Below are 26,525 nucleotides of genomic sequence, written 5' to 3'. Positions count from 1 at the left end.
GATCCAAAAAGCACATGCAAAATGAATATAAATGTGTAATAAAACAAATCACCAAAAGGAAGGCAGTTTTATCAAAATGAAGAGCCTTGGATGTTTTCTTTTTTCTTCTGCTTTTCTACATTTTCCCATTGTTGAACTTTCCCATTTATCACTTTTTTTCAAAAGATAAACAAGACAAAAGAGAACAATGAACCTTTGCTTTTAAGTTTAGAAAACCAAGAATTGTATAGGCAAGAAAAATGTCCAATGGCTCCATGTGACTGTGAGAAAAGTTTTAAGTTTTATGGCTATTCTTAGTCCCTATATTTTCTGTGCCAACATAAACTTATAAGTGGTTTGAACCATTATCTCCCTAATGTTCCCGTTACCCCTGCCAAAAGAATTGTGGGGAGACAAATGACAAGATGGGCATGCAGAAAATATAGATCCACAGTAAAAAAAAAAAAAAAAAAAAAAATCTTTTACACAGCAAGCGCTTCTATCTCCTTAGACATTAAAAGTTTAAACCAACTCTTTAGATGATAAAAGTTTAACAAATACTTCCTTCCGATGCTGCAGAGTCTCAGAAATTGACTTAAATGATACTTGATTACACAAATGCCATTAATGACTCCCAGGCTCTCAAAATATACTCCTATCTCCTTAACATGGTTTGTATGGCCTTGGCCCTACTCCCTTCCCTCCTTCCCCCTTTCCTCCCCATGAGCCATGCTCCCTCCAGCATAAGGAACCTCTCTGTGGTCCTGCCGGTCCTCCCCAGTCTGTGGCCTCCATCTGGCCCATTTCTGCATTAGCTGCCCCTTCTATGTACTTTCCAGCATCCTGTACTTCCTCTATAAGAGAATTTTTACCTGACTGGAATGTAACTATCTGCCTTAAGTGTAATCCTCACTGGACTGTAAACTCTGTGAAAGCAGGACCACATCTAAGTTGCTCGCTGTTGTTTACCCAATATCTCACTTAACGATGATAAAAATTAAAATGTCATGCCAAAGGCGTGCTCAGAAAGCAGGACATGAACACCTAACTTTACCTCTATAAACTCCTATAAATCATTTGTCCATTTCTTTAAATCTTTCTTCAATTATTAACACTATCAAATGTCTTAAGGAGGCACATTTAATACATTTACTTATAATTACATATACATCTATTCTCTAAATTTGTTCTAAAACTTACAACTTGTTTGAATAGATACAAACCATTAACACCCTTCATGATTTTGTAGACTTAGAATCCAAGAGTCTATATGGATTTTAGAATGAGGTCAAAAATCTTTTTTCTGTAAAGGGTCAAAGAATAAATATTTAGGCTTTGCAGGCAAGATGGTTTCTACAGCAACTACTCAACTCTTCCTATATAGTGCAAAAGCAGTCATAGCCAATATATAAATGAATGTGACTGAGTTCCAATAAAAGTTAATTTATAAAAACAGGTGATGGGCCAGATTAGACTACTATACTAGATAATATATAGTCCTAGAAGGCCTTAGGAAGTGACTTGGCCCCCTATCCTCCTACCCCACCCCCCACCCCCAGCTTACCCTACTTTACTTCTCTGACCTCATCTTCTGCCACTCTCCCACACTGACCTCCCTGCTGTTCCTGTTCTTCAAATATGTCAGACAGGCTCCCACCTAAGAACCTTGACCTTGGCTCTTTCCCTTACCTAGAATGCTCTTCTCCTAGATACTCACATAGTTACTTCTTTTACCTCTTTCAACTCTTTGCACAAATGCCACCTTTTCAATGAGGCCTACGCTGACCACCTATTCAAAATTACAACTGCATCCCACCCTCACCCCTTTTCCATAGCCTTTACCACCTTCTAACAAAATATGTAGTTTACTTATTAACAGTTAGGTATGTCTCTATACTCTTCCCCACCAAATGTAACCTTCACAGTGGCAGGTATCTATCTGTCTGTTTCGTGGACTGGCCTATGGTAAGCACTAAGAACAGACTCTGACTCAATAAATATTTGTTGAACTGGACTGAACTTGGAAGAAACAAATTATGCTGATGATACAAGATAACAATCACGAATGTTCTCAGAGGTAAGAGATGATATTTTGATCATGAAATCAGAGCTGGATTCAATAAAAAGAAAATTTAGATATTTACTCCAATCTCAATCCAGTAATAATAAAGACACCTTCACTCTTCATTTGTCCAGAAGTGCAACAGAAAAACTAGATTATAAATTTGGGGAAATTGCTCAGAAAATACAAAATCATAATGAGATGGAAAATAAAAGAGATTGATAAGAAATTTAGAAAACTATTTCCGGAGGTCCCACATAACAGAGGTTCTAGAAGGACAAAACAGAAAATTTAGGACAAGAAATCTTAATGAACTTATTCAAGAAAATTTTCCAGAATTGAATGATATGAGTTTCCAGAATTATAAAGACCCCCATCAAAATGATCCATGGGAAAAATTTCTCCCGAATCTCACAGCCAGGAATACTGCACTTCCTCACAACTGTTTTTGTTTTTGTTTTTGTTTTTGTTTTTAATCCAATAGACACAGTCAACGGACTGCTTCTCTCTTGTTTTCAGACATTTAGTCTTAAGGGAACTTAAAGCCAAACTGCAGTCTACATTAGCAAGCAAACAGGTTGATATGCATATCAGCATTCCAACCCACATCTGGCAGGAATCCTTTGACTATCCTTCCCTTTATTCTCCACTTAACATCACTTCTTTATCATTTTTAAAAGTCATGCTGAATTGTGAGTATTTTTTATAAGCCATTTCAAATTCTCTTTGGACCACAGATGGGGTAAGTCAAATATAACACCATCCACTTAAAAAAAAAAACTTGCACTAATTAATGTTTGTGAGAGAGTGGCAGAAGATAGTAGGAGATACAGGCTAACCTAAATTTTTCTGCAAAAAAATATAGGTTGATGCAGCTTCATCATTAAAGCAATAAACCAATATCAGAGAGGGGAACTCAAAACAATGAGATAAATAACAGAGCCACAAATAACTTATGAGAATTCAAGAGTATTAAAATAGAGCTTAAACGTAAGTTACGCTAAATGCAGTATAGTCCAGGATTAGATCCTGGAACAAAAACTGGTGAAATCCAAGTAAAATGTATAGATTAGTAAATAGTATTGTACTAATAGTAGCTTCTTAGTTTTTACAAATACCAGAATTATGTAAGATGTTCACATTAGGAAAAGCTGGGTAAAGGGAATACAGGATCTCTCTGAGCTATCTTCCCAACTCTTCAGTGAATCTACAATTATTCCGAAATAAAAAGCAGTTGCCTTGCAAGGGTAGAGAAAGGGGACACATCTGTCAAAACTTATCCAATTTTATAATTAAAATGTGTATGCAAATTATACCCAACAATAGTTGACTAAACAAACAAAAAAACAAGTCACAAAAATACATAAACATTACAATGCCCTTTGTGTAAATCTCAGTTACCTTGTTTCCATATGAATGGACAAATTTATAGCAGAAGTTGCTTCTTAGGCAGATGGGAAGATACAGTACAAGTGTAGGGCAAGTGAGGTACTCGCTTAGGGTATAAAATTTAAGAGGATGCCAAGAAACTCAGCAATCAAGATAAATAATATTTTAATATAATATCAAAATTTAAACCAAAAGCTAAATTTAAACCGAGAAGATTCATGATGAACAAAATACCAAAATTTTCAGTAAAGACAAGGTCAGTAACAGTGCCATGCCAGGCGACACTAGAGACTAAAGCAAGAGGCCAGTTCAGTCCTACTGGTCCTGACCTTTCTATCCCTGGCTGGAGGGGAGAGCCTGAAAGGTGAGACCTGAACTATGACGTCTTAGTTCCTGAATAAGAGTGCTGAAGCAAAAAAGAGCAAAAGATTGTCAGTGTAGTATTTTACATACTTCGGTGCATTTTGTTTCCTAATTTAAAAAATAAAAGCAATAAAAATTAGGAAGAAAATAATGCAAGGTACTCTATGGCCCAGCAAGCTATTTAAACAGCTTCATAAATGTCCAGTCTTACCTGAAAAGTGTGAATAGTTCTTGCCCAGGCATGTCTTATGCGACAATTTTGCATTAGTTTCCTAAAATCCACAGTTACTTCCAGGCCAGCCCTATTATTAATGGTCAAAAATCTTTTCTTTCCAGAAGTTATATCAGTTTTATCCTGTCACCAAAACAAAAAGCCATGTTGTATGTTTTCAAATGTACTATAAAAATATCCTATTTTTGGATTGAACATAAAATGTAAGCACCTTATAAGTAAAATGGCATGTCCATTTACTACCAGTGTTAAGAATTTCAAATGGCTTAAAATTCATGCTTGAGCACAAACTAAATATATATACACCCAAATAATTGAATAAACACAGATGGAAGTTTTTGGTCCTTGAAACTGAATCAAATTTGACTCTCTGGAAAACAATCTTTGTTGGCTTTCTTATTCTGAAGTCTATACATTTTATTTCTTGTACTTAAGTCTGCATATGCTCTTTGCAAAGAGTTTACTTTTTCTCACAGCCCTTAAAGAATAAACTTATAAAGTTTAAGAAGGTGTTTATACATTGAGAACAAATTAAAAGTGATTACTTCTACAGTTTCTATATTTGAGCAGCAACCAAAGAAATGATGCTTTGTAAAATATAGCGTTACTCGACCCTTGTTTTTGTTACTCAAGCATTTCACACTTATTAAAAATGTTTCTTCCCAAAGTCTTCCAGAAAACATAAGAGAAAGGAAAACTTCCCAAATATTTTATGAAGCCAGCATTACTGACACCGAAACCAAACGAGACACAATTAGAAAACTACAAACCAATATCCCTCATGAACATGGATGCAAAACTCCTTAACAAAAAATTATAGAAGAAGAATGTCAACTCTGATATGATTAGATTCTAAATTAAACCCAGGGCAATTTTTTAAAAAATCTATCTTTAAAATATCAATCAATCTATCTCTAACAAGTAAAAAGGTACTATTTTTCTGTTGTCACTTACATGTGTTATGAAAAATATTTCTCCATTGCAGAGTCTAATGCCACTTTCAAAGTCATGCTTATTATTAGCAAAACCATGAGCAGTACCATTACAGACTTCACTGCTGGCCTCTAGTTCTTTATTTTGCTGACTGCTGGAGGTATTTTCAGGCAGTAAGTCCGAGAGATATGCATTCTTAGTACAACAAATTTTATCACCGACTCCAAATATAAGTCTATTCTTATGGTCTCTGGATTAGAAAAAGATAACAATCATCAAATTTGGATAACATTAATTTCATTTCATTTAAGCATAAACTCCCACTCAGATCCAATTCAGTCCTCAAGATAATTTCCATACTTTATTTCTCGTTTGTTCTCCCAAACGCAACAACTCAGGCTCCCATAGTCATGATGTGATTACTACCCTCTCTGTACCACCTCGGACTCAGTGACATTTCCCAGCCAAAGTTTTCAAGTTAGAAGTCCTGGCATAAATGCTGATGTCCCTATTTCCCTCTCGATTCTAAATGTTACCAAAAATCTTAGTAATTCTACTTTTTAAATTCATCCTCTTCTCTCCAATCTCTCCTATCACTACCCTATTTCAGGTCCTACAGCACTTACACATATTTCTATGATAATAATTATAAGGTATTAAAATAATAGCAGCAAATGAAAACATGTTGGTAATATACCAGCTAGTGCAATAAGTGCTTCAGGTATGTTATTTCATTTTGTCCTTATTACAACTTTATGAGGAACAGTCCATATCTGTATCCTCTTTTACATACATGAAAAGGTGAAATTACCTGTAGGTGATAGAATCACCTACCGTGATAAATCTCAGAACAAACAAAAGAACAGCAAATCAAGGTGGACTGTCCTCAAGATTTCAGTTCTTTAGTGCTCACCTGACTAAGTGGCCTGTGTAGTGCTTGCAACAGCAGTCGTTGATGATATCACAGTCTTGCCTGAAACACATGAAAATGCAAGAGTCGCCTTAATAGTATGTTTTGTGCTCATTTCTGTTATCAATAATTATGACACACTGGATTCTATAAAACGACTCCAGGACTTTCTCCAGGAAAAAGTATTTTATACATTTTATCTCAGCATAAACCTTTGTTCCATTCAGCTTTCCTGTGAGTTTCCAAATATAAAATTTGGTAGAAAGAGCCCTGTTAGAAACTGCCCTCTGCCATGTCTAACAAAGAAATACTTCAAAATAAGAGAGAATTAACAGTGATGAACTATGAGAGTCTCCTATTCAAACAGTATATTAAAAAGTAATGTTATTACTTATTAATTACTTATTATTACTATATTAATAAGTAATGAGATTTAAAAGCTGGATTAAAAACTTTAAAATGTTATAAATGCTTTACCTTCTAAACGCAATAAATTGTGATGTTTCTGCACATTGTAGGTCGTTTTCTTTAAGTAAAGTTGTAACAGCAGAATATAAATCTGGTAATTCAAAAGAAAAAGTTAAAGTGGAAAAGCATGAAATTATAACATTGTTTCTATGGAGAAACAAATTCAGAATTCCTGCTAAAGGGTCGAAGAATGTTGTTTTCTTTTACACAAAAAAGATCGTGCTGCTCTGCTCCTTGCTTTTTTTCCACTCTCTCTACATCTAACAGATCAGTATGTACGTATTTCAATATGTTCATTGTATTTCATTGATTCTAACATATATATTTTTGTCACATTTTAACATCTCTAAAATTTTAGCTCGGCTATGAAGCTTGTCTTAGGTCTTTGTACTCTGTGATAATGGGAATAATTTACTCAGTAACTTATTAGTTATCAATGAGAAAGTACTATATGACTCTAAGGAATATTTATTCAATTCTCTTAAAGAAGAAACTAATTTTCCAGATGAAGATTTTAATTAGGATAGAAAAATAGCATCAGTTAACTTCTGCTACCATTCTGAAACAGACTTTTTTTTTTTAAAGTACATTCTCATTAATGTAAACAATAGATACCAGAAATAAAACTAACCATATTTTAGGTGGATCTAAATGGAGTAACGAAGAGATCAAGTTACTGAACCATCTAAGTCTCATGTTCTTCATCTGTTCTAGTACTTACTATTATCTGAGCTATCGTGAAAATAAATATTATCTATTCATTATTCACTATATATTTAATTTTAAAAATCACAAAACGATATGCAGCTTATAATCCAATTTAACCTAAAATAAATAATATAGGTTTATATATGGATATAATAAGGTTTAAAAGGATAAATACCCAGCTCTTACTAGGTATGTGACTTTTATGGAACTGTCTTGAGGGAAGAGGTGAGAGGAAGATTACAGTGAAATACGACTTCAAACACTTCTGTACCACCGGCTTTTTTAGGAATATAAATTATTTCTATAATCAAAAAAACCAGCAAAGCATTTACAGACTACTATGTATTATATGATTCCATTTAAAAAGAAAAAAGGAATATTGCAACATGTACATGAATACTAACCCAAGGGAACTGAGATTGGTGACATGCACAAATGAGGGAAGGCTTACAGATAAAGTTGTATATTACTTAATTTCACAGAGTGAAAGTCGCTAAGTAGGAAGGATATACCCTTAAGAACTGTGGCAACTACAATAAATTCTCAATAATAATTATTTAAATCTTTGCTAATTCAATTTTGAGTAAACCATTACACTATTTTAAAAAGTTTGCTAAGGAAGTTTATAATAGAAATAAAGATCGAAAGGTTTAATCAATTTAAATAAATTCACTTGCAATAGATAATTAATATCTATTATTCATTAAAAAAAAACACCATTTATACAGTGCCTCGAAACTGATGAATGCCCTCAACCCTCACAACAGCTCCACAGGCATTGTCACTATGATTCCTGAAATACAAATGGTTAAGTGATGGGACAGGGGTCATATATATAAGGGAGAAGATTTCCTATCCCATCCTCTTTCTCTGCCCTGTCATGGCGTCATCTTAACACCCATAATTAGAAGCAATGTTTGTCCATTTCATAAGAAATAAAACTATTAGGGCTCAATTTGGCAACAGTTTGACAGCCATTACTTTTGTATCACAAATGTACTCAAGATAATTTATTTTCCAGTTGCTGTAAATGAAAAACTTCATTAAGATATGCTTTCTCCTGAATGAACTTAGATTACTGGGGCTTTGCTTTATTTTAAATTAATCATCTACATCCATTTATTCACTCAACAAATATTTATTGAGCCCTTCGCATGGCTGTGACAAGAGCTTACTTCTTTATAAAACTCTAGAGTAATCTGCTTTTGATGATTAATAAATTAGTTCATTTATTTTCAGTGTCTAATTTTTTTTTACTAGCAATATATATCCCTACCATGAAATAAAATTATAACTAGTCATTTAATAACTGTATTACAAAAATGAAATACTTAGCCTACACAACATAAAAGCTTATACTTACGAGATTGATGATCACTTTTCGACGACTGAGAACTGGCATCGTTTTCTGGGAGTCTGACAAAAATAAATGTTTTATCTTGTACTGAGACAGGGAGTGTCGAATTATCAGAAATGTTCAGCTCTGCATCGAATTTTGGAAATCGGCGTTTTGAGATTCTTAAATAAAGTAATATACCAGAACTTTAGTATCCAAAAAACGCATCTTCATATATGATCAGAGATAATGTCATTACAATAATTAATATTTGTTAATTGAGAAATAGGGCAAAAAGGCTACTCATATATGCATTATAACTAGTAAATTAGTTTTAAAATAGAATAAGCAGGACCATAAAGTTATATTTAGCAATCAGTCCCCCATCCCCAGCAAATTCAAAGCATTTGAAAAGATAAGGAATTTACTAAGCACCATTCTGAGAACCTGACCTACTTTTCTTCAGACTGCAGAAGAACCATACAAACTAGGTATCCTCACTTCACAGACGAGCAACACGAGGCTTAGTCAACTAGTGGGTTGCCCAAAGCTACGGAGGTAAAAGCAGGGGACCTAGGGGCCAATCTGGGCCCATTTGGCTCCATGTCACTTTCTATTTAAATTAATTTGCACTCTTTGGGGCTTTATCCACACGCTTACATCATACTCTTTCTTTTTCTCCTTTCTTCTGTGTATATCATACACATGGCCTTATTTTTCCAGTTGACCCGAGTATCCACATCTTCTCTTTGCTTCTATTATCTCCTCATCTCCCCTTTGTTATACTTCCCAAGACTAGCAAATTATATTAGAAAACCGAGTAAAGGGTAGGCACCTTGTCATAACTGAGTCTCTTCTTGGTCGTATTTGGAAGAAAACTGACTCCCTGCAAAGACCTAACAGCAGCCTGGCTGTCAAAGATGGTGGTACCCTACTGCGTCACCTTCAACCCTTCCCAAAAGGGTTGCAAGAGAAGAAAGGAGAGGGAAGAAGACTGTCTCTGCTGGAAATAATCCAGATTTAATTTCTGTGAGACTGAGAATTACCATGGATTTCCTGTTTTGCTTTTGACCCAAGACATATAACATATTTCTATCTCTAGGGGTTTTTCCCTGATACCACTGGGATCCTTCTGTCATTAAATATGATGATGATTAAGAAGAAATGATGAAAGGAACACAGCTCACCCCAATTATCTAAAAGGGTTACTAAAGAAATTCCTAAGTTTCAGATAAAACCTAGTTCACAGAAATCTAATGTGCTTTAGATTCTCCTAAGATTTTTTAGACTTTAAAATGATTAATCATCTACCAACATCCCCGAAATGAAGTAGCCTTTAGGTAGGAGCAGAAGGGTTATAGAAAAAGAATAGTACACATTCAACTGCATTATTTTTCTTAATGTCTTAATACAAACCTATATCATCTACCCTATTCCTGTCAATTCTTCCTCTATTCCCACTATCCTATGTAGGATAGACAGGGACACAGAGAAAGAAGGCTTTAGTGTTCTTGTTTCTGCTGACATCCAACCAAGAGAATGTTCAAGCAATAAAAACAGTATCTTGTAAAAGAGAGTCAAAACAAAGATAAATTTTGGCCAATGAATGAAACAGTCTCTTAGTATTCCGAGGTCTCATTATAGCTATTATAAAATACCACTCTAAAGGCTTATACAAAAACTAAGGAAAGAGAAGTGTTCTTCCCTACTTTAAGGACAGTAATAGGCCTTGGGTGCCACCAAGACTCATCAAGGAGTGACACGCCCCGTTGCCCTTTCCTTTCCCCTTCCCCTTCTCCTTTTGCTTGGGGCTCCCTACAAAAACTATGGGAAATTTCTTCCCGAATTCTCCCCTGAACTCTACTGAACTCATTTCTAAGTCTCTGTTTCCCTTGGGCTTATTTTAGTCCCTAAACTTGATGCGACTCTAATCCACATGTACACTTTTTAAATGAGGAAAGCTTATTCATTTTTAACTTTCAATAATAATTTATGCTGGATCAGTAATGAAAATACTAACTTTATATTTCCAACTGAGGAGAAAAAGGTATATATATATATAAAAATGAAGTATAGGTTTGCTGAAAGGGCATAGTAAATGCACCGCACTGACTCACCCTAATTCAAAAGCTAGTATGTATTTTTTTGACATTTTATTTTGAATACAACAAATTTTATAGTATACCTTGTAGCATTGTCCACAATTAGCTCAGATTCTGCTCTATGATTTGTCTTTAGTTCAATAGCACAATTTCTTGACTTAAGAGTCTCAAAAAGGTCTTGCAGCAAGTTACCAGGTTCAATGCTGGGTAACTGTCTAATATCACCTAAAATGGGGGAAAAAAATAAATACAGTAGGTTTTAGGTAAATGGGGTCCTCCAATTTTGAAATTACTTTTATTTCTCCCTACTGACATATGTTATAATTATAAAGACTTCTCTGAGAAAAAAAGCCGAAAAAATCTTCGTTTAGAATTACTTGAGAACACTGTCTTTAAAAATATTAAACGAATTAAAAGATCCATTCAAGTTAAACAATGTAAGATATAAAAAATAGTGAAAACACAACAAGGTAAAATTTGAATCAAACTTCTTTCATACCTATAACCACAGGCAAACTGTGTGGGGGCATATATCTTAGCCAATGTGTAAAGAAAAAAACAGGCCTTACATATCTAGTACTTAGTCACTTATTCAGTCTTGCTCAACATCTGACTTAAACATGGAAGAATTTATGGCCTCAAATAAATAAAATAAACATATAAAAAATAAACTCAATGCATTTGATAACAGATAAATTCCAGTAATGTAATGATAACATTTTGGTTTTGTTTGTTTTTACTTCAAACAAACAAACAAACAAACCCTAGAGATAAGAAAAACTATTTTCTGGGTGGAAGATGGAAGAATGCTTAAGCCACTAATAGAATCAACTACTTATAAAATATCTCCAAGTACCTAAAAAAATTTACTTATATACAATTCGATTCTCATACTATAATTCTATTTTTTTTTCTCCATTAAATCATAGTATTAGCACTACCCCACAGAATCTAACTGAATCTCACCAGAATTGCAAACAACTTAAGAGGCTGGTGAGGTCTAATTTGAGTTATTACTTTATAAAATTACTTTTAAATGGTCTATAATTCAGACTATTTTATTATTTCCAAATAAATCTACATCCTGATTTACTCTATGACATTTTTACCATTTTAATAGTAATCATTTAGGTGATCAGTAGTAACTCCTCACAACTCTATTTCATTCACATCCTAGCCTGCTAACATCCTGGCTTAAAGAACCACCCTAACTTCTGAAGAGAGTGGTCAGATTGATCTCAAATGGCTTCTTACCTGTAGGATATGGATATTAAAGCAGCGAAATGGTATATGCAGCCACTTAACCACAATGCTAATGCTTTGAACTAAACAACTGGAATCACGACAATATTTTAACTTACCGAGGATAATAAGCTTAGAAAGTTTGGAGTGTGCAAGTAATAAATATAAAACGGATCTGAAGATCCCTACAGATACCAAACTCCCTTCATCCACAACCAGAACTTTCACCGAAGAAAACTTCCATGGACTGTCTTTGGTTGATTTTTTATCCCATAAATAGAAGCTAAAATTGATCTGCAAGCAAAGTATGACATTTCTAAGTTCAGGTTATAAAATTTACATATTTATATATTTTATATGTTATTTTAAAACAAAACTCTTAAATTGGGGCATGGGGAGTGTAGGTAGCATAATATAGAGGGAAAGGCTGAAAAATGGAGAATACAAAAGTTATAGAGATGAATACATAAAAAACATAGATCAAATCATTCAAAAAAGTGCTTCCTAATAACTACTTTGTTTAATTTAACAAGCTTCACACACATCAATACTCCGCTGCAAAAATCTCAACCCTTCTCTTATCGCTTTTGATCAGATTCCGTTCCCAAATAAACCTTCTTTTGGCCTTCTGAGTTAACCCAATCACTTAAACCTTCCTCTTCTCCCACTATAATACTTCATCCTGGTAATAAAGGGCTGCCTTTTCAATCTATGAAAATACCACTTTTTCATCTAGTATTCTAAATTCCCTTACTTCTCCAACATTTAAAAAACTATCGCCGCCAACAACAAAACAACCAAAACACTATTTATTACAGAGGTAATATTTACTATTTAAAAAATATAGATGAGAAAAAATTTGTAAAATTACAGGCAGATAATGTTAAATATTTTTATCTCTATCATTCCAGAAAGGTTTCTATATTATAAATATATATATACTGTCTATACAGATTTTTTAAATGGTATATCTTTGCTTTCTACTGAAACTAGATTCAACATGTCTATTAAGTAAAAGCCTTCACATTTCCTTTCCAAATGCATCAATTCTCTGCAAAAACCATTCTTGCAGTGGCCTTGTCTCAACAATAGAACATTTGGAATCACTGCTAATTGTTCCCTTTATTTTCTTTTTGATATTCAATTAGTTATCTTAGAAATGCCTGAGTGACATTTTCCACTGTATGTCTAGTGCTACCAACTCAATAAAGGTCCCATCTATGAGATTACTTAGATTACTCTAATAACCTTACAGTCAGGTTCCCCTACACACTAACCCAAGATGGGACTGCCAGATAAAATGCAGGACATGCAGCTAAATTTGAATTTCAGATAAACAACAAATGACTGTTTAGTACAAGTATCTTTAATGCAATATTTGATACATATTTATACTTCAAATTATCTATATTTTTATCTGCTATATCAGGTACCCTCCAAGGATATAAATAAGTGACATAAGTGCCACCTTAATGCTCTTCCTATGCCGTTATACTCTCTCCTGAGCCTAAATGTGACTTCAGTAATATTCTCCCAGTATCCCAAGCAGATATTAAGATACTACCAGTTGATTGGAGTTGGAACATAAGATGAAATTTAATAACGATCCTTCTCTGGCCTCTCCTCTTCTAATTCAATCCTTCAGACTAATCAGACATGAAAGTGTAATGGGAAAAATCATAAACTGATCGGAAGATCCTTTCACCACTAATGAGCTACACTGAACTTCTCCAGGTCTCTGTTCACTCACGTAACAAATAAAAGTAGTGAGCGAAGTAATTTCTGAGGCGGCTCGTAGCTCTATAATTCTATGCAATCTTCTTTAAAACTGCTTTCGCTTCACTTCCTTGCTTAGAAACCCAGTAATGACTTCCCAGTAAATGAAGTCCAAGATTCTTTGTTAGGTTTTAAAGTCTACAATAAATGAGGAAACTATGGCATTGTAGAAAGTACAACAAGCTGGGGCTGGGGGGCGGTGGGCAGGGGTCAGAAATCTGAAATCAAGTGCTAGTTCTGCACCTGGTTAAGATCTTGGGCAAGTCGTTTAACATTCTCAAATTTCAACTGGCTCTTTTGTAAAACAGAGATAGCATCATTTACCCACTTCACTGGTTTATCAAGGATCTAATGATATGTCAAAATACTTTACCAACTTTAAAGCTCAAATTCTCAGTCTAAACTAAAGTTTTTCCATTATTTTGCCATACACAGACTTCACTCCAATCAATGCAGTCACTTCAAAACCTTCAACACACTATGATCCTTTTCCTCAATACCTTCAAAAAGGCTTTTCCCCTAATATTTTCCTTCAGAAATCTTCCAACAACTAAGTTCCTTGATCTACAAAATGGCGGTCAGGGCTAGAGGAACCAACAACACTCTACAAGTTTAAAACTTCGTGATTCTTAATGACAGCCAAAATTATTTTTTTCAAGCACATCAATTCATTTGAAATTTTTATTATGTAACTACTATTTGCCAGGCACTGCTGCGGATGAAGGAGATAAAGAACTAAACCAGATCATCAAAGTCTTCATTCCATGGAACTTTCCACTCTACACAATATAAACTTTTTCCTTCCAACTCCAGTACTTCTTAAAATATGGTCTGTGGACTATGACATGTTTTTAACCAGTCCCAATAAGAAAGAGAGCCTGTGTCAGAATCTAAACTAACTACATCATTGGGCATATACCTTAGTTTAGCTGACTTTTTTTCATAAGAACTTCTCACTGAAAGAAACAGTGATTGACTTTCTACACTAGCTCCTATCTCACTGCAAACCAGTAACAGTTTACGGATTGGTTGTTTCAAATGGCACTGATCATTTAGGATTAGCTCCTATAAGGCAGGGATCTGGAAGACATTCAGGAAATACCTACTGATGGTCATCAGGAAGAAATGAAAAATCAACTAGTAAAATTTGTCTTTAAAGCAAATGTTTTCTCTAGAGAAAAAAAAATATAAAAGGTTTTACCTGACATAGCGTATAAGCACTAAAACCAGTTTTCTGTCTCAGTAAGCCAGCTGCTTTCCCTGTAGGTGCTGTAAGTAAAACTTCTATAGCCTTGTCTGCCTTCAGTGGACTTTGCTCGGTAAAGGCAATCCATTCTTCTGGCACATCCTGGTCTTGTTCGAAGTCCTCACAAGCTTTTTTCACTTCTCTTTCTTCCAATACCTCTATATGTTTAAAAAGATGACTAACAATTGTGGTCTTCCCACAACCACCTTTCCCACTTATGACGGTCACAGCATTGGAGCAAATCATTTTCAAAGCAGCCACCTGATCCTGATCCAGTTGATCGTCACTTATTTCTGCATCATCTTCATTTTCACCCGTATCCCAAATATGGTCACCACTCTCCTGTGCATTCAGAATGTCCGCAGAAGTTTCTAAGCTTGTTTCATCAGGTTTACTTTCATTCAATGTATCATCACTTCTTGAATTCTCAGGTTTTGTGATATGAATAGACGCAAGCACCTTTTTGACATCGACATGTAAATGCCATGGAGGCCTCATCATCAGGTCACCTACTGAAGAGGCAATGTCTCTTTCAGCCTGATAAAGGTCATAAGGAAAAATACAGGCCCTCTTATTATATGTCACCACATTGATATCCTTCAAAAACTTCAGAGACATCCAAACATCAAGAAAAGACATTTGGTCTGACAACTGAGAGGTTAAATCAGCTTCTTCTACATACGTGTGCCCATGCTCTCTACATATCTGTTTCAGTTTAGAATATATTATTAATGCATTCTTCTCTAAATCAGTCATCAACTGGATAAGAGACTTGCACTCACAAAACGCTGTCCAACTCGCCTCACATCGCAAAAGCTTCAGTTCTCTGTAGGTTATCTTTAAGAAAACAAAGTTCAAGTTGCTTTATAAAAATTATAAATGTTGATGAGTAGTATTAGAATTATAGTAAAAGCAGTGTTATTTGTTAATAATTTTTTAAGTCCCATTAGACACGTTATTTTAACTAAATTTGGAGAACAAAAACTATGTACCTAAAACATCACTAAAGTTTTTAATAGACTGTCTTGTGATTAGAGATCTATATAATTTTAAAATTAAACTTTCTCAAAACAGTACACTTGATTTTAAAAGTCAAATAAACACTCTGAGATTTACCACTAAAAACAGGAGTTCCCTGACTCACCCTTTCCATGTCTCTAAAGGCATTTCCAATACTTTCTGCTATTTCTTCCAGCATCTGCGTTTCTAAGTATTGCTTCTACTATTCTTTAATTTTATTTTAAATTTTAGATATTTTTGTATTAACTCCCTACTATGGAAAGTCTTTCTCTACAGAAGAGCTCTCTCTTTTATACCATCACCTCCACAGGGAGTCTGTCAACATTCTTGGGGATCCAAAAATTATCTCAGAATTTTTAAATTGTATTTGCATTTGGAAAGCCACCTTTAACCAAGTACTGCCAAAATTTAAGTGCCACATTTGGTTTCCAACACCACATAGTGCCACTTTACTGCTCTTGGTCTTTAATAATAACAGTATAGTCATTTGTAAATGATATTACTGTACCAAAAAAATCAAATGATATTATGCTGTATCATATAAATAGTGAAAGTTTTCAAAAGTTCAAATGGGAAAGTGGGGGACTGAGTTGCACAGCAGAATGGATTTGCCAAACTCATAAGAACTTGTGTCTCCAATGAAATTTAGACTCAAGTTGCAAATGGTAACTAAACTACAAAAAAACTTGTCATATTAAATTAAATTATATAAGTAAATTATTATTAATTTGAATGGCGTTTATTTTGTTATTTTGTTTTCCTTTATAAACTTATTGCATAAGAACTATAGAAATAAAAAGTTTATATTTAGTTGTAACACTCAAAGAAAAATAAATCAACACTTAAGTCCATACAATTTTTTTTCCTTTGAAAGAGATACAATTGTCAAGTTTGAGATATCCTGCCTTATATATAATTACTAAAAGCTAAGCAAATGTCGTACTTACTTTACTAAACCCAAGTTTCCACGGACATGCACCTAAAATCTCTTCTATCTTTTCCAACACCTCTTTGGAACCTGAGCTTATTAGCTGTTCAAAGTGTCGAGGCAGAAGAACTGGAAGGAATTCCATTATTTTTGGAAACCGCAACGCTGTCATTACATTTATAAATGGAACTACAGGATATCAGAAAATAAATCAAAACATACAAATTAGCTCACAGAACAAGAGATTTGATGGACTGTTTCACTAAGCACTATCAGTTCAAGAAATCCAAATCAAAGAGAGATGAATAAATCTACTTTAACCAGCAAGAAAATCGATATTATAACAATTTCTTTTGTTCATTGTGTTTAACACCAAAATTTATGTTTTTTAAATGCTCAGATAACTACTTCTTAGCCTTTTGTTTCCTTTTGCTTGCAAACAACTAGAATAAAATTCTTGACTCGATAATATAAATATGAATTCAAAGCTAAGCATAAAACATAAGTTATTTACATATTAGCCTTTATAATCATTTTTCTGACTATAATCATGATCTTTTTGTCACTGAAGTCATTCGATGACATTCTGCCAAATTTATTCAATATAACTAAGAAATGAAACATTCCATCTATATATGTAAATGTCCAAATAACAAACCATATTTAAAAAATTATTTTAAGTCATTTTAGACTGAAATTTTTCCAAAATGGATTATTCGTGTTCTTACTTTTTTCCTCTGCTTTCTTAAATAGACTAATTGACAACTGAACTTTTTCTTAATGACTCAAAGTAATCCTATGGACACAAAACTTAAAGAAAGAGAGAGAAACACAGAATTGGAGCAGGAAAGGAACTGAAAAAAGCCTAAAGATCATCTCACTCAATTTCTTCACATTAAAGATGAGGAAAACCTGGAATTTTGTTGTTTTGTATTTCTTTATAAATTCACTGCATAAGAGCAACAGGCATAAAAACTTTATATTTAGTTGTAACACACTGACATTTTGGAATGTCAATGACATGCTCCAAAAGCAATATAAAGACATTTTCACCATAGTTATTTAAAAAAAATAACTATGCCAAGATACCATAGCAGCAATATTTTAAAACACGCTAGTCATTAAGCATCTCAATTACACTAAACCTCTATGATAAAAATCACACCTACTTGTGTTTTCCACAGGAAGGCACATTTCGTGATCTGGTTGGGACTCTTTCTGTTCAGTCTGTGTCGATTGTTTTTGACCATTCCTCCCAAGTTCTTTGTAGAAAGTTCTTAATGTTTCCCAAAGATTTTCAAAGTTGAGGTCTTTAAAGCTTGATACTTTAGATACCCAAGCTAAAAATTTATTTATATGATCACTGGGGACATTACAGTCTTTAAGAAAGAGGGAACAGATATGTTTTTGATCTGGTGGTGACATATCAGATTGTAAAAAGTAAGATGGAAATCCTTGAACTTGATAGTTCCTTGATCTCACGGGCTTTACTTGTACCTTCACTCGCCACCAAGGACCCGTTAATGGAAAACGTCCAAGCACTTCACACTTCTCTTGAGTGTTTTCATCAAAAATCACAACTTTAACAAAGAAAAGTTAATTTAGCATATTTAAAAAATCTCTCTCCCCATATTTTATCAAATCCACCATTTTCTTGAACACTCCCACCACCACCACCACCACACACAGAGCACCCTATACCAAAGTCCATTAGGGTGTCCACATTCCACTTACCACTTATGTGTCTCCCTCTACTACCCTGTAAGCTCTCTAGAATATGACAATGTTTCATTTGTCTTTGTATTCCAAGAGGTAAGCATGGTAGGTACATGGCAAAAGTCTGCTGATCTTCTTCTAAAAGCAGTCCTCTCTCTGCTACTCTGAACTAAGCCAAAAGTGAACTTCATGCAGTCTCTAAAAAATGCCGTGGTCCCTCCCACCACAGGGCCCTAGCATAAGCTGTTCTATCTGCCTTAAATAGTCTCCTCCTTTTGTTTATCCCATTTACTACAGACCTCAGTTTAACTGTCACTTCCTTGGATCTCATACGTATAAGCTTACATAGCACTACTTACTAGTCCTTCTAAGCACTAAGTAATATTACAGTTATTTCTGTGATTGTTTACAGAATGTCTGTTTAATTCACTAGCGGGTAAGCTCTAGTAAGGCAGCAACTTCATCATCTTATCCCTGCAGGGTATTTTTCTGTCTAAATCTGTGCCAGCCACACACGTGACTATTTAAATTAACTAAAATTAATTAAATGTCAATTTCAGCTACTCGGTCGCGCTATCTGCATTTCAAGTTCTCAATAGCCGCATGTGACTAAGGGCTATTGTTCCGGACAGTGCAAATACATAACAATGCCATCATCGCAGAAAATTCTACTGGACAGCACTGGTCTGAACACTAAAATATTCTTAAATATCAGTCACAATGTGCAAACAGATATAATTTATGGCACATGAAACCATAGGTAAACACGGATATTCAGATTATGAACACAAGGTTAATCAATCAATAATGCCTTAAGGTGTTTCTTCTTAAGTATGCGTGTTTTCTAAGTAGCTGAAAAATAACCACATATTTGACTATAAGCAGGAAAGGGAAGTAGTTAAAAGCCCCCACATTGCCTGTTATAAATATCCTCGACTATAAAACGACTTCAAAGAGCTGTGAACATTACATGAGATAATACATGCAGAACTTAAACTTAACACATAGTACTTGCTCAAGTCCCTGCTATCATAGTGTTAATATTATTTTATCCGTAGTAGGACAAAACAGCTAGGCCATCCCAAAGGAAGTCTGTTAACAGCGACAGGGCGCCTGACTTGAGACAAGGCCACAATGGGAAATTGTTCATTCGTCCTCCAATCCCATCCCCGGGGGGCAGGGTGCTTCCTCACCCCAGAGGCGCCCAGGGAGGCTGCCAGCCTTTAGGCCTCCACTGCAGAGCTCCTCGGCATCGACGAACACCGGCTCTTCATCCTCCTCATCCTCCTCCAAGTAGTCATCGCTCTCCTCCACCAGGTCCTTGAGTGGGAGCAGAGGTCCCTGCAGTTCGCGCAACAGCGGTTTCAAGGAAGCCATAACTCAGTTCCCCGAAGTTCGACCCCAAGTCCAGAACACCCGGGCTAGGAACAGGTCCACCAACAGCCAATCAGCGGCGCGACTGCGAGACCGTGCACTTCCCAGGACGCGGCGCGCGCGGGGCGGGGCGGCGGCGGAGGCTCCGGGAGGGCGCGGGGTAGGGGCAGGGCAACGCGCAGACGCGGGAGGAACTATTCCCGCTGCGCACCGCAGGCAGACTCCACCCGGTGCCTGGGCAAAACCCGCCCGCTGGGCAGTGGCAGGTGTGGCACCTACTGAACTCGTAGCCTACGACGTCTCCTGCGGAGAGAGACTCGCGGGGGAGGGCCACATCTGGTGAGCCTAGCGGGCCGGAAAAGCAAGCCCTTCAAAACGAGACCCCCCCAGAACAAAAATCTACATGCCATTCAAGACGGCTGGTCACCAGCCAAAGCACAGAACAGCAGATCTCCAGTCCGGAGACCCGCCTGTCTAGTCGTGACTGCTTTGTGCCTCCGTTTCCTTAAGAAGTTGAATTTCTGTCGTTAAAGGTACTTACTCAAGGTACATTTCTCTAGTCCCCGTTCCATTCGCATTGTATCAGGATCGAGGGCAGGGACCCCAGGTTCTGTGTTTTTAACGCATGTTCCAGGATGTCCGTTTTTATGCACAGCCAGGTTTGGAAAAACACTGGATTAAGTGACATTGAAATTCCTTTTTAATTTTTCCTTGGTGAGTACACCCTCGTCTTGCAAATTTCTTTAAGCTGCTACTTGCTTACAGTGGGGCAAAAAACCAAACAAACAAAACAAAAACAAACAAACAAAAAAACCCTATATATTTGTAGCCCAGAGTATAGACGGGAACAGGGGAAGCGAACTGGAAGAGAGAAAAACTGGCTTAAAAAATAATTCTGGAGCCATGATGCTCATACTTGATGGAGATCCTATTTGAAAATCATGGTGCTCTTTGATGAACACCATAAACTATATTACTACATTACTATTTTGATACTATTATGAAGTTACTTTACTAACAATACACCTAAAGTCACAAGGCATACACTGATAAATCCAAAAACATTTTATGCGAGAGTCTAATATAGATAAACAGCCAGCACCTAAGATTTAAGAAAAAATACTAAAATTGATTCACCCTGCCTTTCGGTACAAATGTCTACTTCGGTTGCTTTTGGAAGAAAAATTCTCTGCTGCAGCTGACAAAAACACCAAGGATCATCTATGTGAGGTTGAATGCCTTTACACCCACAATGGCTACTGTTTCCACAACATTGAACTTGTTCTGACAAAGGTCGCACTACTGGTCTCTTTGTTGCTAAATCCAATGGATACCTTTTGGTCTTGGTCTTACCTCACCTCTTCACCTCTAAAGAGTATTTGACACTGATAACTATTTTCTTCTTGTAATAACACTCTGCTCCCTGAGATTTTCTGGCTTGTCTTCTGTGGTCTTCCTCCTCTTTTTCTGGCCATTTGGGCTGTCTTTGGGCTCCTCTTCTGGCCTCTTAAGAAGTGGTATTCCCCGGGGTTTCATCAAGCATCTTCTCACTTTGTAATCCTTCCCACAGTCATCTTTCACCTACATGCTAAAGATTCCTGTCAAAATTGATGACAGAGACTTGAACCTAGACAGGAATTCCCTAACCTTAAGCCTTCCCTAAGGGATTATAGGAGGAGCTCTCATACCCTATATCATTGAGAAAGCCTTACAAAAAGAACTGTATGTTTACAACAGAGCTCTATGGTTGGAACAGCCCCTCCCCTTAACTTCCTCTTCCCTGCTGTAAAAGCAGACTTCCTGCTTCTTGATCTTCTTGCTTCTGGCTCTCCATGTCTGGACAAACTGGATTGCAATCCTTTCTCTTGAATAAATCCTTTCTGGTGACAGAATACATAGTTTTGTTTACAGTTAATACTCCTAATCTGATTTCCAAACCTGTGCAAACAACCACCTATTAAATGCCACTGCTGGATGTGCCTTAGCTACTTCAGAGTCAACATATTCAAAATGAAAGTTAGCCACTGCCTAAATCTAGGTCACTTATGTGTATATACATAGGATATCCTTATTACCAACATGATGATTTGAGGACAGGACTCCAGAAATTAAGCTTCTGTTTATATAACTCAATTGCTTTCTACTGGATAGTATAAGTGAGGATTCAGGATGGTAAGAACCTTGCTTCTTTACCTACTGTTTCCTCATTTTTTTCCATCCCTCATTTTTTAAAATGTTAACCATTCTAGGTTCCTGGATACCATTTTGCCATACAGAGTAAGTAATAGTACTCAAATCTGGTTGTACATTATGATCACTTGGGATGTTTCTAAAAGTGAGATTCCTGAATCTACCCTGAAGCTATATTTCCACAAACACACAAAAAAACATAGACATATGTTTTTATATATAATTTTTATAGTAGCAAATGATTGGAAACAGCAGAAATGAGCATCAATAAGAAACTTATGGAATAAACTGTGATACACCCACGCAATGGAGTATTCGTTAGTGGTTTTTAAAAAGAAAGAATGAGGAAGATTCCCCTGAACTGATAGGGAGTGATTTCCAAGATATTGTGTTAAATATGAAAAAGCAAGACATAAAACAATGCATATAGTTTTATTTACGTATGTTATGCTTGTTTTTGCCCCCTTCCCCCCCCCAAAAAAAAAGAAGAAGAAGAAAGAAAAACACAGGAAAGATAAACCAGAAATTAATGAAAATAGTTACCTGCAGGTAGGGTGGATATAGGATAAAAGAGACAGGGATGGGGACAAGATCTCTGAGTTTAACTTTTTCATATGATAGTTTTGCTTTCTGAACCATGTAAATGTTTCATATATTCAAAAATAAGGAAAGAAACAAAAAGCAAAACCTAAAAGTGAACATAAATGGAAATAAATGAAACTATCAAATGTATAACATAACCTCTCGGGGAAAATAATTACTTTAAGTTACTTTCGAATATTTTGAATAAATATTTTTAAGTTACTCTAGACACCCTTAGTAGTTTATATTCTGAGAACAAAAAATCTATAAAGAAATCTTAAACTTCACCATCCCTTAATTAAATTGTCCAACTTCATGTCCTTAATAATGGGACAAATTGATGTGTGTCTCAAGCTGTGATGCAATATGATGTACACGAGATCAGCTATGAAGTATTCTTGCCAAAAATATTTAATCTGATTTCTATCAAGGCTCTAGACCAGCATTACCCAATGGAAATATAATATGAACCATATATATAATTTAAAAGTTTCAAATAACCACATTAAAAAAAGAAAGAGGTGACATTAATTTTAATAACACATTTTATTTAATCCAATATATCCAAAATATTATTATTTTAACATGGTAATAAACATAAAAATTATTAATGAAATATTTCACACTCTTCCCAGAGCTTTGAAATCTGGCGTGTATTTTACCCTTATAGCACAACTTAATTTAAACTAGCCACATTTCAAGTGCCCAACAGCTACATGTGGCTGGTGATTATTGGACAGCACAGTTCTAGATCTGCCCAAAAGCCAAGGAACTGAGGTATAAACTAAATAATAACAAGAAGAAACAAAGAACAGAGGTCAGAAAACTTTTTGTTTTTTGTAAAGGGCCAGATAGTAAATACATTAGGCTTTGCACACCATATGGCCTCCATCATATAATTCTCCTTCTTTTTCTTCTTTCTCTTCTTTTTCACAACTCTTTGAAATGTAAAACTATTTGTAGCTCTAGGGCTATGCAAAATGGGCCAAATTTGCCCACATATGGGACATTCTACAAGATAGGTGACCTGGGTTTTCTAAGTAGTCAATGTCATGAGGAAAAGGGAAAAAAGGAGGATTCCAGGATTGACAGGCCAGTAGCTAAAGTCAAATGTATGAGGAGTGGGCATAGGATGCGGCTAGAGAGAGAGATAGGCTGGAACCAGAACTTGTCAGTGCTTCAGTAAGGTCAATAAGAAGCCACTAAAGGTTATAAACAGAAATTTAACCTTTTTTTTTTTTTTTCTGAAGAGGCCACAGTAAGGTCAGTAAGAAGCCACTAAAGGCTATAAACAGAAATTTAACCTTTTTTTTTTTTTCTGAAGATATGGTTATTCATCTTATAGAAACCAAGGTCTCATTTCAATGTCCCCTTGAAATCTGTCCTAAGAAGTATTTATTAAATAAATCAATTATGCTGAATTATTAAGCAAAGAATTTCAGTATCTCATTCATATTGCTTTTTATTTAGTTTTTTTCCTAGGTTACATATAATGTGTTTTCTGGTTACATTTGAAATACATTTGTTTTAGTGTGCCTGGGTAGTAGCAAGGCAAGTAACATAGTGTGGAGTTATCATTAGTAAAATCTGAACATTTGCTGGGAGAGAGGGGAAGGAATAAGGTTTAGTGACCTGTTTAATTAATGTGATGAGATAAAGCATGCAATTAATGTGTAGTCGTGATAATGATGGTTTCACAGTTATGCAAAAGTACTTCAAATTAATTTATCCTGAGGAATGTTTAAATTAGCATTTGTCTTTTTTGTTTGTTAAACTGGGGTCTAACAGGGAATGGTAGAATTAAAACAAGAAATGAGTTAAGTAATAGGATTACCAAAGAGATTGGCAATTATACATAGAGCAGAAATTATAATAAAAATATATTAGATTTCATTCAGTCAACAGATATGTGTATGTGTAGAAAGTAATCCTATTGTCCACTGATAACTGGTGTCCCTCTCTTTCTAGGCACACAGTAGAACTGTGTTTCCCCATATAGTTGAAGTCAGTCATGGCCATCTGACTTGCTATGGCCAATGAAATGAGGGTAGCTTGCCACTTGAGGCCAGAAGCATTTAATTGCATCTCTCACCTCTGCACCACTGATTATTCCTTGCCTTGGTGATTGTGGGAGTGTGAGGGGCAACAATGAACTATCCTCTCATGGACATAAATGCCCTGTAGAATTATGTGGACCTGCAGTAGACTTCGACTAAATGAGAATAAATCTTTGTCATGTTAATTGACTAAGATTGTGGAGTTGTTTCTCATGTCAGAACCTAGGGTAGCCTTCTTCATACAATACTGATCATGTACTGGATTGTTGTATTTGATGGGTGCAGTGAGAGACATAAGGAAACAATAATGGCCCTTGCCAAAAAGTCTCTAAATTTAATTAAAGCATGTAGATTGGAAGTTAATGGGACAACAGGCTGAAAAACTGCACTTGGGAGCCTGATGCAGAGGATCTTTGAATGATTGTACAGTAGGTACCAAAATGGATTTAAGGAAGCATAAAGCCTACCCACAAAAAACTACCATTTAGTTCCATCATTCTCTAACCAGGAATCCAGACTCCTACTAGATAAGTGGTGATATACCAGAAAGGGAAGAAAAGACTCAAGATAAAGGCTTTTTGGAGTGTTAAGTTGACTCATGCTCTATTATTTAATACATTGTTTTTGTATTTAAAAAATAAAGATGTATTATATAGAGTGAAAAATTAACATGAATTTTTAATGTAAAAGATAAAACTTCGAAGTAATTTCACCTTCGAGCTACAGGTTGAGCAATACCTCAAGACTCCAGGAGGCATCCATGCCCTCTTCTTTGCCATATGGGTGCTTCAGTCAAATGCTGATATAATTAATTGTCCTAGATGTTAAGCCCTTGTCTAAATATCACAAAGTAGTGGCCACAATCACCTCAATTGCAGTTCAATTTAATTTGAAAGATTACCTAAGTTTTTACTCAAGCTAAAATATTTGTAGGACTAAACCCATGGCCTTATATTTCTGTTTCAGTATATGAGTTTTTAAGTTGTGGGAGAGCATGTCGATAAAAAAATTATTGCCTCCTTAAATGTATTTTCTAAAAGCTCCTTTTCTAACAACTGTGCCATAATTAAGGTAAGCACCAAACCAAAAATACATCAACTCTGCTACCTCAGAGAAATGATGCTGGGGTCAATCCCTAGTTGCTCATTTTGGTCTTAATTTTAGGCATTTTATGAAAATTATTGATCTTATTTTATACAATAAGTGAAAAAAAGCAGCAAAACTTTGGAAAGTACAAGTAAGAAGGAGCAAATGATTACAACTCATTCAGTCTATACATATATTGCAGGACAGTTACTGTTCTGGGTACTGGAGAAGAACAGTGAATGAAACTCGCCAAGTCCCTGAATCTTCTAGTGGGAGCAGATAGTCAAAGAGAAAGTAAATATAATTATCAAGTGTTGATAAGAACTAAGAGCAAAAATAAAAGAGATTAAGAAGACAGAGAATGACAAGCAAAAATTTATTTCAGATTTTGGTGATCAATGGAAATAGGCAGAGATATTATTAAATTGACATTGATAAGTTAGTGTGTTATATGGCTATGGGATGAATTATTGAACGAGGGAATGCAATTCGGGGAACAAGTGAAAAGTGCTATGCTTATGAAATTTATAATCAACAATGGATGAAGACAGTCTCCATGGAATAGAAATACATTTGAGCTTCCACGGGATCAGCCTTGTTGCAGGAGTCAAACTGCCTTCAGATAGGCAGGTATGTTTTCCTGGGTTTATTCTAAATGGCTGGAAAATGCCCTTCACTTGTGAGAAAGATTCCACATACAATATCTACTTCTGTTCAGGGTCGAGGGGTGTGGGATGGAGGGAAGACCATCTCCTGAAGCACAGGAGAAAAGAAAAATAGAAAAAATAGGTTGGAATGATAAGGAGCAAAAAAAAGTAAGGAATGA

At 35.4% G+C, this 26,525-nt stretch overlaps 1 protein-coding gene across 1 annotated transcript; it reads right to left on the bottom strand.

Moving 5' to 3' along the window:
- Positions 1 to 2,515: 2,515 nt before the first annotated feature.
- Positions 2,516 to 19,878, bottom strand: HELB (DNA helicase B). Its single transcript, XM_011373817.2, has 11 exons — positions 19,604 to 19,878; positions 17,864 to 18,274; positions 16,714 to 16,883; positions 14,702 to 15,583; positions 11,844 to 12,018; positions 10,566 to 10,707; positions 8,408 to 8,562; positions 6,346 to 6,427; positions 5,872 to 5,931; positions 4,980 to 5,208; positions 2,516 to 4,148 (listed from the first exon to the last, which is right to left on the bottom strand). The coding sequence occupies exons 1-11, from the start codon at positions 19,785 to 19,787 to the stop codon at positions 3,975 to 3,977; spliced, it is 2,664 nt and encodes an 887-aa protein (XP_011372119.1). The 5' UTR covers positions 19,788 to 19,878; the 3' UTR covers positions 2,516 to 3,974.
- Positions 19,879 to 26,525: the final 6,647 nt, after the last annotated feature.

This window comes from Pteropus vampyrus, unplaced genomic scaffold, assembly GCF_000151845.1.
Source record: "Pteropus vampyrus isolate Shadow unplaced genomic scaffold, Pvam_2.0 Scaffold9, whole genome shotgun sequence".
NCBI lineage: Eukaryota > Metazoa > Chordata > Mammalia > Chiroptera > Pteropodidae > Pteropus > Pteropus vampyrus.
Note: the sequence above shows the minus strand (reverse complement) of the source record. Positions and strands in the feature narration are given on the sequence as shown.

Coding starts and splice junctions, on each gene's coding strand:
- HELB (XM_011373817.2), bottom strand. CDS start 19,787: ATGGCTTCCTTGAAACCGCTGTTGCGCGAACTGCAGGGACCTCTGCTC. Junction 15,584..16,713: donor GGAAACTTGGGTTTAGTAAA/GTAAGTACGACA, acceptor GTTTTCTTAAAG/ATAACCTACAGAGAACTGAA. Junction 4,149..4,979: donor AAATATTTTTCATAACACAT/GTAAGTGACAAC, acceptor TTTTGGTGACAG/GATAAAACTGATATAACTTC.